This window comes from Protomyctophum parallelum (genome assembly GCF_964188405.1).
Source record: "Protomyctophum parallelum genome assembly, chromosome: 3".
Classification (NCBI taxonomy): Eukaryota; Metazoa; Chordata; class Actinopteri; order Myctophiformes; family Myctophidae; genus Protomyctophum; species Protomyctophum parallelum.
In genome coordinates this window covers 19433294-19449436 of record NC_139698.1, presented here as the reverse complement: position 1 = coordinate 19449436, position 16143 = coordinate 19433294, and the positions used below count along the sequence as shown (strand labels likewise).

General features: G+C 48.3%; 1 protein-coding gene across 1 annotated transcript in view; it reads right to left on the bottom strand.

Annotated features, from left to right (window-relative positions):
• Nucleotides 1-6271: 6271 nt before the first annotated feature.
• The window catches only part of LOC310856579 (uncharacterized protein), a gene marked incomplete at both ends in the record, with an annotated part of 97781 nt that continues 87909 nt past the window's right edge, over nt 6272-16143 (bottom strand). The window contains 2 exons of the mRNA XM_083762051.1: nt 6272-9264; nt 11142-11306. Coding sequence (XP_083618177.1) covers nt 6272-9264; nt 11142-11306 — 3158 coding nt within the window. The remainder of the gene's footprint in view (nt 9265-11141; nt 11307-16143) is intronic.

The window sequence follows — 16143 nt, the reverse complement described above, 5'->3', positions numbered from 1 at the left end:
CTATAGAGCCCTACGTGTTAAATACGGACCGCTGTTGACTTGTATCCTAGGCCTATAAGCTCCATCTAGTGGGCATATTGTGACAGTGCACTTTATCTCCCATAGGCCTAATTCATTCGGTATTTTAAAAGTGTGTATAGACCAATATTACAAACATTGGGACTGGGAGCACGGGTGACTGTTTCATGTAATCAATTCCCAACAGATCTCCAAACCTGTTGTTTTGGGGAGCGCTGGTTTCAGTCCATTCAACCTCCTCTTGTGTGTTGGCTAGTGAGATGCACCCTAGGAGACATGTATACTTCAAAGCGCAACAGTATCGCGCACAGAGAACAGCTGATATAAGCTCACATCGCATAGCGGATGCGACTGTTGTGAGCGTAGAGGTCTGCGTGCGCGGGACGAAGCATACATTATACTTGATGGTCTGCGGGTGCGCGTGCAGCACTGCAGCCGTGCAGTGCACAAATAGGCTGCAGTGACTTATGACAGCGACTGCATGGTTTTGAGGACAACTGATTTGAATTGCTATTATTGTTCACACACAACAGAAACCAATGGATTATATATAATTCAAGGGCGAGAGAATAGAATAAAAATCCTAATCATTCTTCCTCCACACTGGGAGAAAAACAGCACCTGGAAGTTTGATGGGGCATTTTTTACAAGTGCAGTTAGAACTTTTCCATTGCATGAGAGGCAGGGTTCTTGTGCTGCCACTGCCAGTATGCGCGTGCATGCTGTTGCTTATCAGTGTGACGTCACGTCGTCTGTTAAGGCGTCTATTCAGATGTCTCATGTCTCTGATTAATTGAAAATGGTGGACCCCTCTTGTAAACAAGTGTAATGCTTTATGCCATAAAGCATGACACTTGGTGTCGTCCACAAAAGTTGTGCTTGTACATATGTAGGCCTACTGTAATTCTGCAAACTGTTAATAAATACTTCAATAAATCAATCAATGCCATATGCTTTCGGCCAATCGGCAAGCTCATGATTCATGGCACGATGTGAGCTTGCAGATCTGCTACAGGATCTGAACAGAAAATGTCTGGAAAAATAATTTGAGAACGATTTAGGCAATGATATGACATGCCAAAAGGACACCATGTCCGAAAGGGTTTTCATGGCAGAATAATAATAATCTTATTAATCTCAGTAATTAATTAACCATAAATTAACCAGTCGTGCACGAGCGTGCCAGCCAGCCAGCCAGACAGACAGACACTTCCCAATTTATGACACACATGTTCAGACACACAAATGCAAGCGGACACACTTCAGAATAAAATCCTCACCAAATTGATATCTAAAACCACTTTATTCTTACAACCAGATAGATACATCGCCACCATTACCCTTTTAATCATCATCATCACTATATCAGCACTCCCCTCAGTGACATCAGCATCGTTAGCTAATTTCAGCTGAAAGCTAAAGCCAAAAAGTCCAAAGAATGCTTTTGGTCCGTCTAGAATGTACAGTCTAGGCAACATGGTATAATCACACGTACAGGCACGAAGAACACACGTACGGCACGGCACAGAGATGATGGAAAGAGAAAAGGTTATTATAGCATTATTAAAGTATAACGTTTTCACCCGAACGAATATTGATTTATTCTGATGATCTAGTCTTGTCCATGATACTGTCCGTGAACAACCCGTCACTTCTCTCGAGAATTATTAAAGTGTTAATCCTGAAGATTTTTGGGGTTTTGGTGAATTTGGAAACGGAGTCCGGAAAGAAAGCGCGCACATCCCAAACAAAATTGTACAGGTGTTGCTGAACAAAAAGACCTGCATTAGAAGAGGCAGGGAAGACTGCATGCCGTCTAATAGATCCCATGTGGAAACGTTTAATCAAAATTAAACAACGTTTCGCCCCTATAGCGGGTCTTCATGAGGTCTGCTTTCGGTGAACTGCACACCCTGCAGCGTCCATATTATAGCGGATCCATCGGCTATTTTCGGCAAAAAGCTTTCCCCACATTGCCCACAATAACAGACAACTGAAAACACACTAGCATAGAGCCCTGAGAAACTCCGCGACAACCATAATGGGGTTTAAGTGGGAGGCATACTATGATCCGGGTGCTCTGGGGGTCGGGAGAGGGTTGGGGTTAGGTTTAGGTGTCTGCCCCGGGGGAGGTTAGGGTGAGGGTTTGAGGTAGGTTGTCGATCGGACCAATGCTCCGTCGGATCAAAGTATAGTAACCGGTTTAAGTGGGTTAACACCAGCGGCGGCAAGCGAGCGTAAAATCGAGCATGTCTATAGCTGCGCGGTGGCAGGCACAGCGAGGAGAATTATACGGACACTGGCACTGGCAGCTGGTTTGTAAACGACCTCGTCAATTTTAGGTAAGACATAGGCCAAGCGGTTGCTCAATCTTGATACATTCCGTATCAAAGTCCGTTCCTGTCCATCCCAAGCGGTGTCGAGTGTACTATGGAAACTGAATCCAAAAGAAAGTACGCACAACGTTTCGAAAACGCTGAAGTCCTATACCTAAATAAAATTCCCGTGGGAGCTACAAAAACAGTGTGCGGACTACTTACTCCAGAGCGCAGCACGCTTCTGGTTGGCACCCGTGTGGTCTCACCACACAGCGGTAAACCTTTTGCCTCTTGGCTTTTCTACTGGCTTCGCCTCCTGTCGCAGCATGCAGGGGAAAGCGGTTGTCGCACCATGCATATCCACAGAGACGATAATGCATTGAACTTCACCGCTTTCTCAGAACGTGGCAGTGAAATACTCTGGCTGGTGTGAATGTCAGCGATACAGAATAGCTACAAAAATGTGCTTTTTTCATTGATTTTCTTTTTTTTTTGTGTACTATAGTGCCTATTTCCTACTTTTATTTTAGGCCTCTTTTGAGCACAAACCCGTCTGGGATCTATATTGTTGTAATATCATGATCTTAAGGATTAACACTTTAATGAGAGTTAATTTGAGTTGATCATCATCATTTATGTAGAGGAATCTCAGTAGGGGAGTGGTCTAAAGTGTCACTGAAGAATACGGGAACATATAGCTTCATCTATTAGATAAGAAATATAGAATATTAAACTAGACTAAGTAAAATCTCTCCTGAATAATCTTTTCTAGACGGAAGGCTGAGACATGATACAGTGACATAAGCCTGTGATGAGATGGTGTGTGTGCGTGTGTGTGCGTGTGTGTGTGTGGAGACGGATGAAAGACAGGCAGAGAGGTGTAAAAACAACCCCCGAGGCACGCCATCTACGGGGAGAGAGAAGGGACAAACGTATAACGCCACAGCAGAGCAGAGCAGAGAACAGAGAAGAACAGGACATTGTTTCACACGAGAAAACTGTTTTGTTTTTACAGCTCTGAGTGTAGACATGAAGACGTTATCAAAGGTTTGTCTCAGTCCAAAACTAAACACCACACACACACGTGCAATGCACGCACGCACCCACACAACAACTACCAGTGCACTTCTATTATACCATTATCTATTCTATAAGGTCCTCAACTATACAGTTAATTGTTATTAAACTATATCCTTATAATTATTACTATATGATGATGAGGAAAATATTACACTTTGGTGAAAAACCAGGAGGCAAGTTGGGGCACTGAGCTGGAATGCATGTTGTACTGTCTGGTATCTCCTTCCAAACCAGTATGTTGTACTGGCCTCTTGGTGCAAACCAGCATGTTGTATACTGGCCCAATTGGTCCAAACCAGTATGTTGTATACTGGCCTCTTGGTCCAAACCAGTATGTTGTACTGGCCTCTTGGTCTAAACCAGGCTCCGGAACACAGTAAGATGGTCGGATCAGAATGTGTGCACATACCCAAAGCACACACAAAAACCCGCTCTGTCAGAATGAATCACATTTCCATTAAGTGTGCTCCGCAGGGAAAGAGGAGATTCCTTTTGCTTCCATTCCACGTCCTAGTCCTGCAAATCCTACAAGTCCTGCAGGTATACATGGCCTATACATCGGAAAGAAAGAACGAGAAGACACAGGAAGAACACAAAAGGGCAGCCAAAGGTCTACAGTTTGTGGGTGATTTGCAGTGGAGCACGTTCCAGTGTTACTGAGTCCATTCTGCACAGAACATGATGCTGCTACTACTCCTACAAGGACGTCCATTTGTCCTCTATAGCTCTGTTCTGGTGCTCCAACAATATCTAACATACACATACAGTACAGTACAGTACATATGGATGCACGTGGACGTGTCTCCTTGCTGTCCCCGTCAGGACACATGTAGATACAGCTCATTATGTCCTGGCATTAACATGTGTGTCTTCTATTCATACTGTACATACTCCAGTTTGAGGTGATAAACTACTCACCTTTTCGGTGGTTAGTAAAAACGAGAGAGTTGTTGTAGTTTTCGGTGGTCACCGTATCACATAAATGGAGTATGAATAGGCCTTTACACACACGTACACTATTGTCAAGATATGAATCAGTCACTCTGCATCTTTACACATCTATCCAGTTGAATAACCTCTAATATAACCAACCCTCCTGGTGTCACCCGAAACTGAGCAGATGAATTGGCCTGAAAGTGCGATTTCATTGGCTATTCACTATATTAAGCACATTTTGATTACGTTTTGGCTGTAGCTGCATTCTGAATTGGTTGAAGTTTCAAAGTACCGCCTCAACTGAAACCGAACCTCCCAAGTTATCATGATTTTGCCATCAGCCATCGAGAAAAGATTTTTTAAATATTTGAAAATAGCTCCTGCGGTGCAGGTGACCAATAGTTCCAAACACTATAGTTCAGATTTGAATGCCATTCATCAGTGTTTATGAATCATGTTAGACGCATGAACTGTGTGATCGCGACGCAGTGATATCAACGAGTCTTCCTCCTCATGATATAGAAGGGCTCTTTTTATGTTGCTTTGTGTCAGGTGTTGTTTCTGGATGATGCAGCCCGACCAGTGAAGGTACACAACACTAGAGGTGACTATCTGCACTGTTCCTTTTTTTGGATGCGTGTGAATAAAATATTGTAAGAGGATTGGAGACGCTTTACATTCACGCTTTGTTTGGGTGGCCAAATGAGCAACCTCTTAACCCAATTAGCCCTTCCCTAAATCCCACCCCAAAAAGCGATTGTCCAATGCCCATCCAAAAAGTTTAGCAATGGTTGCTATGCAGGTCAAGCTTTCTTCGCTGCTAACGTGCCTATTGGACAAGGATGGGTTGGGGAGGGACTTAGTGAAGGGATAATTCCCGCCAGCATTAATGAATCCCTCGATAGCGTATTAGCGCGTAACCCTTATTTTGAAGAGCCAAATATCCGTAACCAGATGTTACAATGACAGAATGGTGTGTGGTGTGTCTTGACCGGTTGTTGTTCTCTTGGTCGGGGGTGAAAAATCACAGCGCCTGCTACAGGCCGTTGAAAAACCTTGTTTTCACCAGAAACAACATTAATTGCGCCGTTTCTGAGATAGAGGGCTTTGAATGCAGAATGCAAGTGGATGCACGCGCATCTTCAAAATGGCGGCGGCCAGTGTCCCACTTTGACTGTTATGCTAACGAACGGTAGCTTGCTATGTTATGCTAACGATTCGATCGGATAAAAACATGGATTAAAGAATGTAAACCCTGGAAAACGTATAGGCTACGGTTCTGGCAGGCTAGGGTACTATTTAACCCTACGGTTTCTACGGTTCTGGCGGGCTTTCAAAGTGGTTTGAGCCATCAGAACTTCAGTGCATCAGAGGTGTGGCTTCCCAAAGGTACCTTTCACCTGAAAGGTACCTCTCAAGACCTACAAGGTACCTTTCAAAACCTACACGGAAGAGACGAACCGAACCCCACTGTATCCTGTGTCTACATCATGTCCGCTTCATATATAAATTAGGTCCATCATGTTAATGCCAGTCACAGCGGTGTGACTCCATGATACTCTTAAGACGACAACATTCTAGATGGATGACAAACCGAACGTGACCACATGAGAACACATCTAACAACATAAATAGACATACAACTCCGTATAGACCCCACACAGCTCGGCCAATGAGCATTCGTCCAATCCCATCCGCTCCTCTCCCCCCCCCCCCCCCTCCTACATGTTGGCAGGAAGTTTGTGTCTGAGACCCTTAAGAGTTTGTCCTGATCAGGGGCAGGTGGGCGGGGGGCGGCGGCAGTGTGGGCGGGGCTAGCGCTGGGCGTTTGAGGTTTGGGCGGCGGTCGGAGGGGAAGCGTAGGCGGCGGGACTAGTGGAGGGGGGGGGTTGCGAGGGGGGTGGGAGTCAGGTAGCGTGTTAGGAGTTGTTGCCGTTGTCGTGTCGGCGGAGGAGAGAGGCGGGCGGGTCAGTAGGGATGGGTGTGGTTTGGGGGGTTGAGGGCGTGGCAGTGTGGAGGGGGAGGGGCGGCGCTGTCGTGGTGGTGGCGGGAGCAGCGCCGGGAGACTGTTGGACCGGATGTACGGAGAACTTGACCTTACCGCGAGGACCGGTGGCGGGTGTCTGTGCAGGCATGGAGCTCTGAACATGGGAAGGACCGGTGGATGCCTGTGCAGAGATGGAGGTTTGAACATGGGGAGGGGCAGAGGAGGAGGAGGGGGCGGGAATGGGTGGGGCTCTGGCAGGGGGAGTGGGGGGGTTGGGGGGGTACGCGGTCTGACTGGGAGCGACTGGGGGAAAGGAGGAGCGTTGCAGCACCTGGGAAGGGGAGAGGGTAGGGGTGCGGGCCTGGGTGGGGGTGTGGGAGGGGGTGTGGGTGGGAGTTTGGGCGGGGCTACGGGACTGAGTGGGGGTGTGGGTTGGGGTATGAGACTGGGTAGGAGTATGGGTGGGAGTTTGGGTGGGGGTACGGCACTGGGTAGGAGTTTGGCTGGGAGTTTGGGTGGGGGTACGGGACTGGGTGGGAGTTTGGCTGGGAGTTTGGGTGGGGGTACGGGACTGGGTGGGAGTTTGGCTGGGAGTTTGGGTGGGGGTACGGGACTGGGTGGGAGTTTGGCTGGGAGTCTGGGTGGGGGTACGGGACTGGGTAGGAGTTTGGCTGGGAGTCTGGGTGGGGGTACGGGACTGGGTGGGAGTTTGGCTGGGAGTTTGGGTGGGGGTACGGGACTGGGTGGGAGTTTGGCTGGGAGTTTGGGTGGGGGTACGGGACTGGGTGGGAGTTTGGCTGGGAGTCTGGGTGGGGGTACGGGACTGGGTAGGAGTTTGGCTGGGAGTCTGGGTGGGGGTACGGGACTGGGTGGGAGTTTGGCTGGGAGTTTGGGTGGGGGTACGGGACTGGGTGGGAGTTTGGCTGGGAGTTTGGGTGGGGGTACGGGACTGGGTGGGAGTTTGGCTGGGAGTTTGAGTGGGGGTAGGGGACTGGGTGGGAGTTTGGCTGGGAGTTTGAGTGGGGGTACGGGACTGGGTGGGAGTTTGGCTGGGAGTTTGAGTGGGGGTACGGGACTGGGTGGGAGTTTGGCTGGGAGTTTGGGTGGGGGTACGGGACTGGGTGGGAGTTTGGCTGGGAGTTTGAGTGGGGGTAGGGGACTGGGTGGGAGTTTGGCTGGGAGTTTGAGTGGGGGTACGGGACTGGGTGGGAGTTTGGCTGTGAGTCTGGGTGGGGGTACGGGACTGGGTAGGAGTCTGGGTGGGGGTACGGGACTGGGTGGGGGTCAGGATGGGGTTACGGAGCTGGGCGGGGGCATGAGACTGGGTGGGGGCCAGGGAGGCCGTGGGGGGCTGCTGGGTGGGGGTGAGGATGGGGGAAGGGGTCGGCGCAGGGCTGGGACCGGAAAGAGGAGAGACGGAGGAGGAGGCCTTCGCCCCCCTGGGACCGTGGGGGTGGGTGGAGGAGGAGGAGGCGGGCGGGCTCAGTTTGGGCGCCGAGCACGGAGGAGGCAGAGAGGACGACGTCGATGGCGGCGGCGGCGCGTGCGCGGCAGTGTGCGTTTTGGCGTGCGCGGGCACGGGGACAGCGTAGGAGGCCGGTTGTGCGCCGCCGCTGGCATGTGCGGCGGTTTGTGCGTGAGAGGTGGCTTGTGTGTTGGCGTGCGCGGCAGCGTGTGTGTGCACTGTCTGTGCGATGAACGGGAGGACGGCGGCGGCGGGAACGGCCGCCGTAGAACTCAGCACCCCGGCGCTGCCGCCTCGGGCCAGGGGTCCGGCGAGCAGGAAGGGAGCGGCCAGGATGTTTCCCCCGGAGGCCTTGCGGTGCAGAGGGGGCTGAGGCTGGAGGCCCTGCACCCAGGAGCGCTGAGGCAGGCTGGGCTGCGAGGCCGACAGCAGCCGCGCCTCCTGGGTCAGCCTGCCCAGCGCGGGGAGACCCTGGCAGCCCCCCGGAGGCCCTCCTCCTCCGCCTCCGTGACGCAACAGCGCTTCCTTGGCCCGCTGCTGGCCGGGCGCCGAACTACGCCCGTCCGCCGCCGTCGTCGTCGTCTGAGGGCCGCCGGCCGGCAGGGCGGGAGCGGCGGAGGAGGGGTTCGGCGTGGGTGGCGCCACCTTGTGGAGGGGCGGGGTACGGGTCCCGCCGCCACCCCCCGTCGTCGGGGGCGTCGTCCCGGGAGAGCCGCCGCCCATCATGATGACGGAGGAGGACGTGGGGGGAGGATCCCCCCCGCCTGCGTGGAGGCGGAGGCCGTAGTGGAAGGTCCGCCCCAGCTGGAAAGAGGAGGAGGAGGAGGAGGAGGAGGCGGCCGGCGGGGTTTTGGCCGCCAGCGTTTGGGACGGCGGGGATATGATCCCCCCGCCGCGCGGGGACAAGCCCCCCATGCCCCCCGCGCCCATCATCCCGATGAGGGAGCTGACGGACGGCCGCTGCATGAGCAGGGGCTGCAGGGCGGAGGGCGGCGGGAGGCCCCCCCCGCCCCGCGGCTGCGGCGACGACAGGGGGAAGGAGGCGGACGAGGGCGAGATGAGCGGCGAGGGCAGGAAGAGGGCGGCGGCGGTGGCGGCGTGCTGCTGCTGCTGGTGCATGAGCGCGATGGCCACGTTGGTGGTGGCGGCCGCCGTCTGCAGCGGGGCGTGGACCAGCGGCGCCCAGATCACGGGCCGCGGCCGTGGGGACACCGAGCCGCCGCCTCCCCCCTGGTGGTGGTGGTGGCCCCTCGCCGCCGCGGCCGCCGCAATGGCCTCCTGCATGGCGGGCATGCTGTCGTGCTTGACGATCTGCTGCACCAGCATGCTGTCGCAGGAGCCCAGGCCGCCGCCGTGCATGGACAGCCCCCCGCCCCCGCGACCTCCGCCGCGACCCATGCTGCCTCCCATCATGGAGCCGCCCTGGGAGGACTTACGCATGAGCATGGAGTTCTTCCTCCCTGGAAGCACGGAGAGAGAAACAGCAAGGTTACATGACGTTAATTTTCATTTCCCTCACTAATGTATAGTCATATACATCTGAAGCACTGGTTCTCTAAGGCTGTTAGAGATGCCCATATTTGCACTAAGCTAAGGTTCCCCCCTAGCACTGGATAAAGGCGCTATATAAATGCACCATTTACCATTTTTTAAACACTATTTTGCAGTGGCGGCTGGTCACTTTTTTCCAGGGTGTGTGCTATAAAAATATCGAGAAAACATGCACTATAGGTATCATCACATTCAATGAAAGGCTTTTAAAAAATAAAAACAAACATGGCTAATTTCACTGCATTTTCCATGTTATATGTGGATTGAGGTTGTGTTTTTCAGATTTTTTTTGGGAAAGTGCCTTAAATCATTCACTCCAGTCTTGATCCATGCTGGATCTGACCCTGCTGTCTGATAGCAAAATATTTATTTGGAGTGCATGCTGTCAGCCAAGCCTTCTTATCATACCAGCTCTATGAACACTTTGAAAAGGTCCCGGTGTACTCTCTTCACTGTTTCACTTCACTAGTTTCTTTGTGTGATCTGGTTTATCTGGTCCCAGCTCTTTAATTTAAGTTTTTCCTGCAGTGTTCTTCTTTCAAGATGTGTTTTCTGCAGTGATTTAACAGTTTTATTTTTCCTTGTCTTATTTATATTATGAAAATTAATTAATCTATATCATTATCTTTACCTGGCTCGATCATGTGGCTCATCATTCATGTTTTTCTAGTGTCTGTGGTGACTGTGTGTTAAACTATATGTCAAACGTGTATGCTGCCCCCAAGTGGTTTGTGGTGTGAATAAAATGGATCGCACATATTTCGCGACCCAGTGGCTTCCTATCGTTTGTATTGAAGACATGTGGACCGCAATGCATTACTCTTCAATGCAGTGAGTCAAGGGCTACAGATGAACACGCACCAACACGTGACACTCAGTAACCAATCAGAAAAGTCACACAACGTAAACAACATTTGACATTTCATGGCAGCATAATACAACATGGGCGCATAATACAACTTTTAATCACTGCCTTTGGTTAATGGTTACTTATATTATATAATATTTACGTTGCTGGATTGCTAATTTTAAATAAATTACAGGCTGCAGATTTAGTTTCTCAGTCATTCTTATTCACGTTTTATTCAGGGGTGGTACGGCCGCCACTGCTATTTTGTAATGTTGTTTCTTTATTTTCTGTTCTGTTCCTTTTACTGATGTAGCTGTGCACTTACCACATGGTAATTGTTTGACCATGATCTGCGCTGGCACATCTTACTGTGTTTATTTTCTACTGTTATGTAATTTGTTGTATGACTTGCTGCGAAGTGCACATGAGACCCCTTGGGGTGATGCTGCATTATAAAGAAAAATAAACTGAAAACTGCATGGTTCCCAAACTGGGGGTTGGGAACGCACTTGGATCCACAATTTTTTTTCTTTTCTTTTCTTATTACTATTATATTTTTCATGATTTGTTTTCTCGCGCAACAGGAAACAAACCGATTTAGATTGTAAGTGTATAGTGTCTGGGTATCTGCACATTTCTAAAAAGTCACAATGTAATGACCTTTTTTATGTCACTTTTAATACCAGCAAGACGCCTTGATATAGGCGAGAACGACTGTCATAGAAGAAATTGTCTCATATATGATGTCCGAGAGATGACTACAATTCCAAGTGCTAAAAAGTATGATTATTATTATTTATTATATATTTTTTATATTCTTTTTATTTGGGGGGGGGGGGGGGGGTGTCGCCTTTACAAGAAGCTTACAGACAGACACAGCACACGCAGACGACGATGATCCAATGTGGACAGAGAGAGAGAGAGAGAACATATTACCGATCCGGTCCAGTCGGTCGACGGCCACGGTCTCGAAGGCGCGCCTCATCATGGGGTGCTCCTCCAGGACCTCGTTGAAGCTGTCCACGCTCAGAGAGTACAGGCGGCAGTATGTGTCCGCGCGCACGCTGGCCGTCCTCCTGCCGTGGGTCAGCAGACAGATCTCTGCATGCATGGGAGGAGAGAGGAGAGAAGTTCAGTATGTGTCCACGCGCACGCTGGCCGTCCTCCTGCCGCAGACAGATCTTTGTATGGGAGGAGAGAGGAGAGAAGCAGGAGCAGAGCAGTGTTGATTTCGTCTACTATAAAACCAAGACGAAAAATGTTCGTCGACTACCTTTTTCCACTGACTAAATGAAAACTAAGCTATGATGACTAAAACTAAGCAATAAATATGCGTGTAATACCCTAACCCTATATATATTATTTTTTTGAGCGATGGAAATGAGCGAATTAGCACTAAAACCCAACGCCCCATTGAGGGCTCATGGTAGGGAAAATAGCCAATAATGCGTTTTTGCACAAAATAACACCTGGACCTCTTTGGTGGTAACAACTACAAATAAAGGTATAAGGTACAAATAAAGCCTTCTAGTCCAAAATTCTCCTTTAAAAGATAATAACATAAGTTGACAAATTAATTCATGAAGAAGTATATTATTTTTTTATTGTATGATTTACGATGACAAGAGCGCCCCTCACTTCACAGGGGTGTAATGTATTTTAATGACAGATGTAGCCACACAATCTATGGACCATTATTTGAAATCCCAGTTGAAGAGAAGCTTGTACGTGAACATTTTGTACAAAAAATATAGCTGCAAGCAGTGATAACAGAAACTTTGAACAGGCATAACTCGTCCGTCAACATGCCTCGTCCGTCTGTCTGTCTGTCTGTCTGTCTGTCTGTGATACGGACAGCTGCAATACCGCTGGGTGACCTAAAGTGGCACTGTTGAGCAGCCTAAAAGGGCTTATTGCTTGGTCCCGTCTTATCTCTGCTTGCAGCTATTATTATTACAATTTGGCCTTGAATGAACCGTGCAGCACAGACTGTGACTCGTCGGCACGCCCAGGGTGTCTGCTTGCAGGAGGAGGAGGTTTGGCTGCCGCCGTGTGGATATTGGTGTTTCTAATCCTCTCTAACCGCATCTAATCCTCTCTCATCTAATCTTTTTAATTTATGTATTTTATTTAGAGTATAGCCCAATTTGTAAGCATTTTTTAGCTCCCAGCAAGAATTTAGTCCTCCTAACCCGCTGCCCACACATTCCTGTGGTGCCACTGTGATAATAACCTACCGGCTCACCCAGGGGTGGACTGGCCACAGGACATACCGGCAGTGCCGTCTCTACAGGGGGCATTGGGGGGCATTGCCCCACCCCCCCCCCGATTGGATTTTGTGCCCCTCCAGTCCAGATTGGCCATAGTAGTACCCTACCAATATTTTAATGTTTTAATAATGTTAAATCTATAAGCTCTCCATGATTATTGTAAATATGTTCAAATTAATTGAATAGTTAATAGAAATATGCAAGGTAATATGCATGCAGAAGACATATAATATAATATAAGATATATAATGCTCAACATATTTGTATTTATTTGTTTGTTGTTGGTGCTGCTGCATAATTGGCTTTTTCAAGCATCACTTTGTTAATAGGCGACTATTTGTTATAGGTGGGGTTTGAAAAATTAAGTGCTCCCTTTGGAAAAAAAAAAGTATGCCCCCCTGCTGATTAGTGCCTGGAGACGGCACTGCGTACCGGTCATATCACCGGTGGGCCGTGACCGTAGGGGGCCGCTCAAATTATGATATGATTAAAAATATATATATTATTATTATTATTATTATTATAAAAACAATTGACAAGTGGAGGTGAGTGACAAATAAACCCTCTTCTCTCTTGAATCCTTTTGCCAGCATTCTTGTGAGAGCAACAAAGGGTTGTGCAGTTGTCTGTTGGTTTGTATCATTTAGGGCTTGTTTGTGTGTATGTGTGCCTCGACGGAGCGGGCGGAAGAGTTTCTGCTATCTGCGCGCTGGTTTTGGTGGGCCGGTCTGGGCCAAATTCACACGAAAATGACCGGGCCAATTTTTTGTCCCAGTCCAGCCCTGTGGGCTCACCTTACCATGCATGCCCCAACCAGGTGGATGTGGTTGTTCAGGGACGCGCGCACACATATAGACATCAAAGGGGGCTTCAGCCCCTGCCCTTTTACCTGTCTATGAAACAACTGTCCTCTCCAGACCACGAATGCAGCATTTACTCCTTTCCATGCCATATAGCGGAAGGCAGCATTCAGGAGAATTGCTTCCCCCCCCCCGAAGTCTCCTGGACTTGAATGCAGCATTTTGCGTTAAACAAATTTGTTTATAGAAATCCATGTCGTTACACCTGCATCTCCACTAGCTAACCCTCTAACACCCAGCGTTGCTTTTTAGCAACAAATTTATTTTATTTAATTACTAATTTTTTTTTTTTTTTTCTGTTCTTTTTTCACCTAAACGTCATCAGTGATGTTCATTGCAATGCCATTTCAATGCCATTTGTCATGATATTTGCATATAAATACCCCCCACAGAGGCTGAAATTCACACAAATAAAAAATGTCTGGACTCTGGAAATAATTGTAATATATGTTTTTTTGTGATCATTAGAATGTCTAGAACATGTTTTATTCATTATTGTGAAAGATATCCCCCAAATGTAAATCATTAATTTATTATATTATTATATAATTATTATATAATTAGGCTATTATAAATTTTTCATCAAACTTTTTTTTTTTTTTTTTTAACACATTTTTTAGTCTTAGTCCTATTAGTACAAAGTAGTAGTAAGGTTGAAATCAATTTTTTGCAAGTAGAAATTAATGCGGGTGTTAGAGGGCTAAAGAGTGCTGGGTTGCGCCCCGAAAATAGCTGATCTACAAGCTCTCAACGCGTCGCAGCGCAACGCGTTGTGAGCTTGTAGATCTGCTATTTTCGCTGTTTTTGTCTCTGCATGTCCCTGCTCCTGTTCAACAACATTGACAGTTGGGGTTATGTGCAGCGACAAGGTTCACCCTCCCTGCCCGCTTTCCTCCTCCGAACGCGCCCATGTGTTTGTATGACAATGATGCAAAGCAGATGCACCACGATGGTATCAGAACCACCAAGACTCCACGATGATGGTGGGTGGTTACTTTACCCCTGTGCCAAAAATCTAATCAAATCATCTAATCTTTTTATTTTTGGGTCTGTCTGTCCAAGCACGAAAATAGCGTCATAGCGTTTGTTCATCACCAAGTGTCACTGTTGCACAGCCTAACACACAGACAGAGACACAAACAGGCCAGGGAGGAGGGCTTGTACAGTACAGTACAGTACAGTACAGTACAGTACAGTACAGTACAGTACAGTACAGTACAGTACAGTACAGTACAGTACAGTATTTGCTTTCTATTTGAATAGTCCTAGCGCCACTCCTATACGCAGCAATGTCTGTCTGTCTGTGTCCGTCCGAGCTCGGAAATAGCGTTTTTTCACCACCAAGTGTCACTGTTGCACTTCCGCATGCACGCACACACACACACACGCATGCACGCACGCACGTACAGTACAGTACAGTACAGTACAGTACAGTACAGTACAGTACAGTACAGTACAGTACAGTACAGTACAGTACAGTACAGTACAGTACAGCACAGCACCTTTCAGTTCAGACGTGTCGGATTTTTACATCTCGGTCTGAACCTCTCTGTCTCATTGATTTATTTGTTTCCGACCGTAAGCGCATCATTTGTAATATCTGTTCTTAACGCTATAACACCCAGTTCGCCCCAAACACACCATCCATCACACTCTCAATGCACTCTGCTGAAGACGTTTGTAGAGCCAATAAAGGGTATGACATTCCCCGTGGGGAGAGCGGTGATTTAGTCGGCTGTTTGAACAACCTCTTGCTTGTCAGCCATATATTTGGTCGCTCCGTTTAAGAACAAATCAATTCATACGGTTAGCCTGACTGTCCCCTTGGATGAATAATAACACTATAAGCCTTAAAAGAGAGCGCAGGAATTAAGGGTGAGCAGGTGGAAAAATACAAAACTGGGGATTCGTGACATCCACATGAAGGAATCACAGAGAGAATGAGGTCAGAAGGTTCAAAGTTCAACGTTTGCACTAGGGTGGGCGCACACACACCAAGGCCCGCCCCCGCTCGATCATGATTGGCAGAAGGCCCCTCTCTATCCTGATTGGATGAAGGCTGGGCCACCTATAGCCAAAAACGAAACCTAAGGTTTTTTTGACCCCCAGGGGTTAACTGGCAGGGGACAGGGAGGAACTCCTTATATGGTCAGCACACTCTATAGTAGGGAGGATTATCACAACAAAACAAAAAAAAGTGATATTTGAATTAAGTGAAATCACTGAATAATAATAATAATAATAATAATAATAATAATAATAATAGGCATGGCAAAGATCATTACACAAAATGGAGGACCAACGCGTTTCGGCAATCAGCCTCCGTCAGGTTCCCATCCCATCACATTTCAGGAGACACATTTAGGCCTCACTCACACCTATCAAACCATGTGACTTCCATTGGAAATGCATTGGGAAATGCTTTTGAATTGGAATCCTGAACGGTAACCGTTGTGGACATAATTATGAGGTTTCCACTTCGACAGAGACGATATTTATTAAGCCACCGTACCTCAACCAGGCACTGGCACCAGTTTATTTTTTGAGTGGTGCAACCACTCCAATGAACAGCAATGTCCGTGTTCACCTACGTGTTGTTCACCTATTGTGTTCATGTGTTCGTTAATGAGCACCAGTATATGACTATGAGTACCAGTAGGGGCGCTGTTGTGCGAGAAACAGAGAGAGGGATAGTGCTGCACTATTGCCTGCTAATGAGAGAGAGAGAGAGAGAGAGAGAGAGAGAGAGAGAGAGGTGGAGGGGGAGTTGCACCACTCAGTTCACGCGGGTGTGATTTTTTAAAGCTA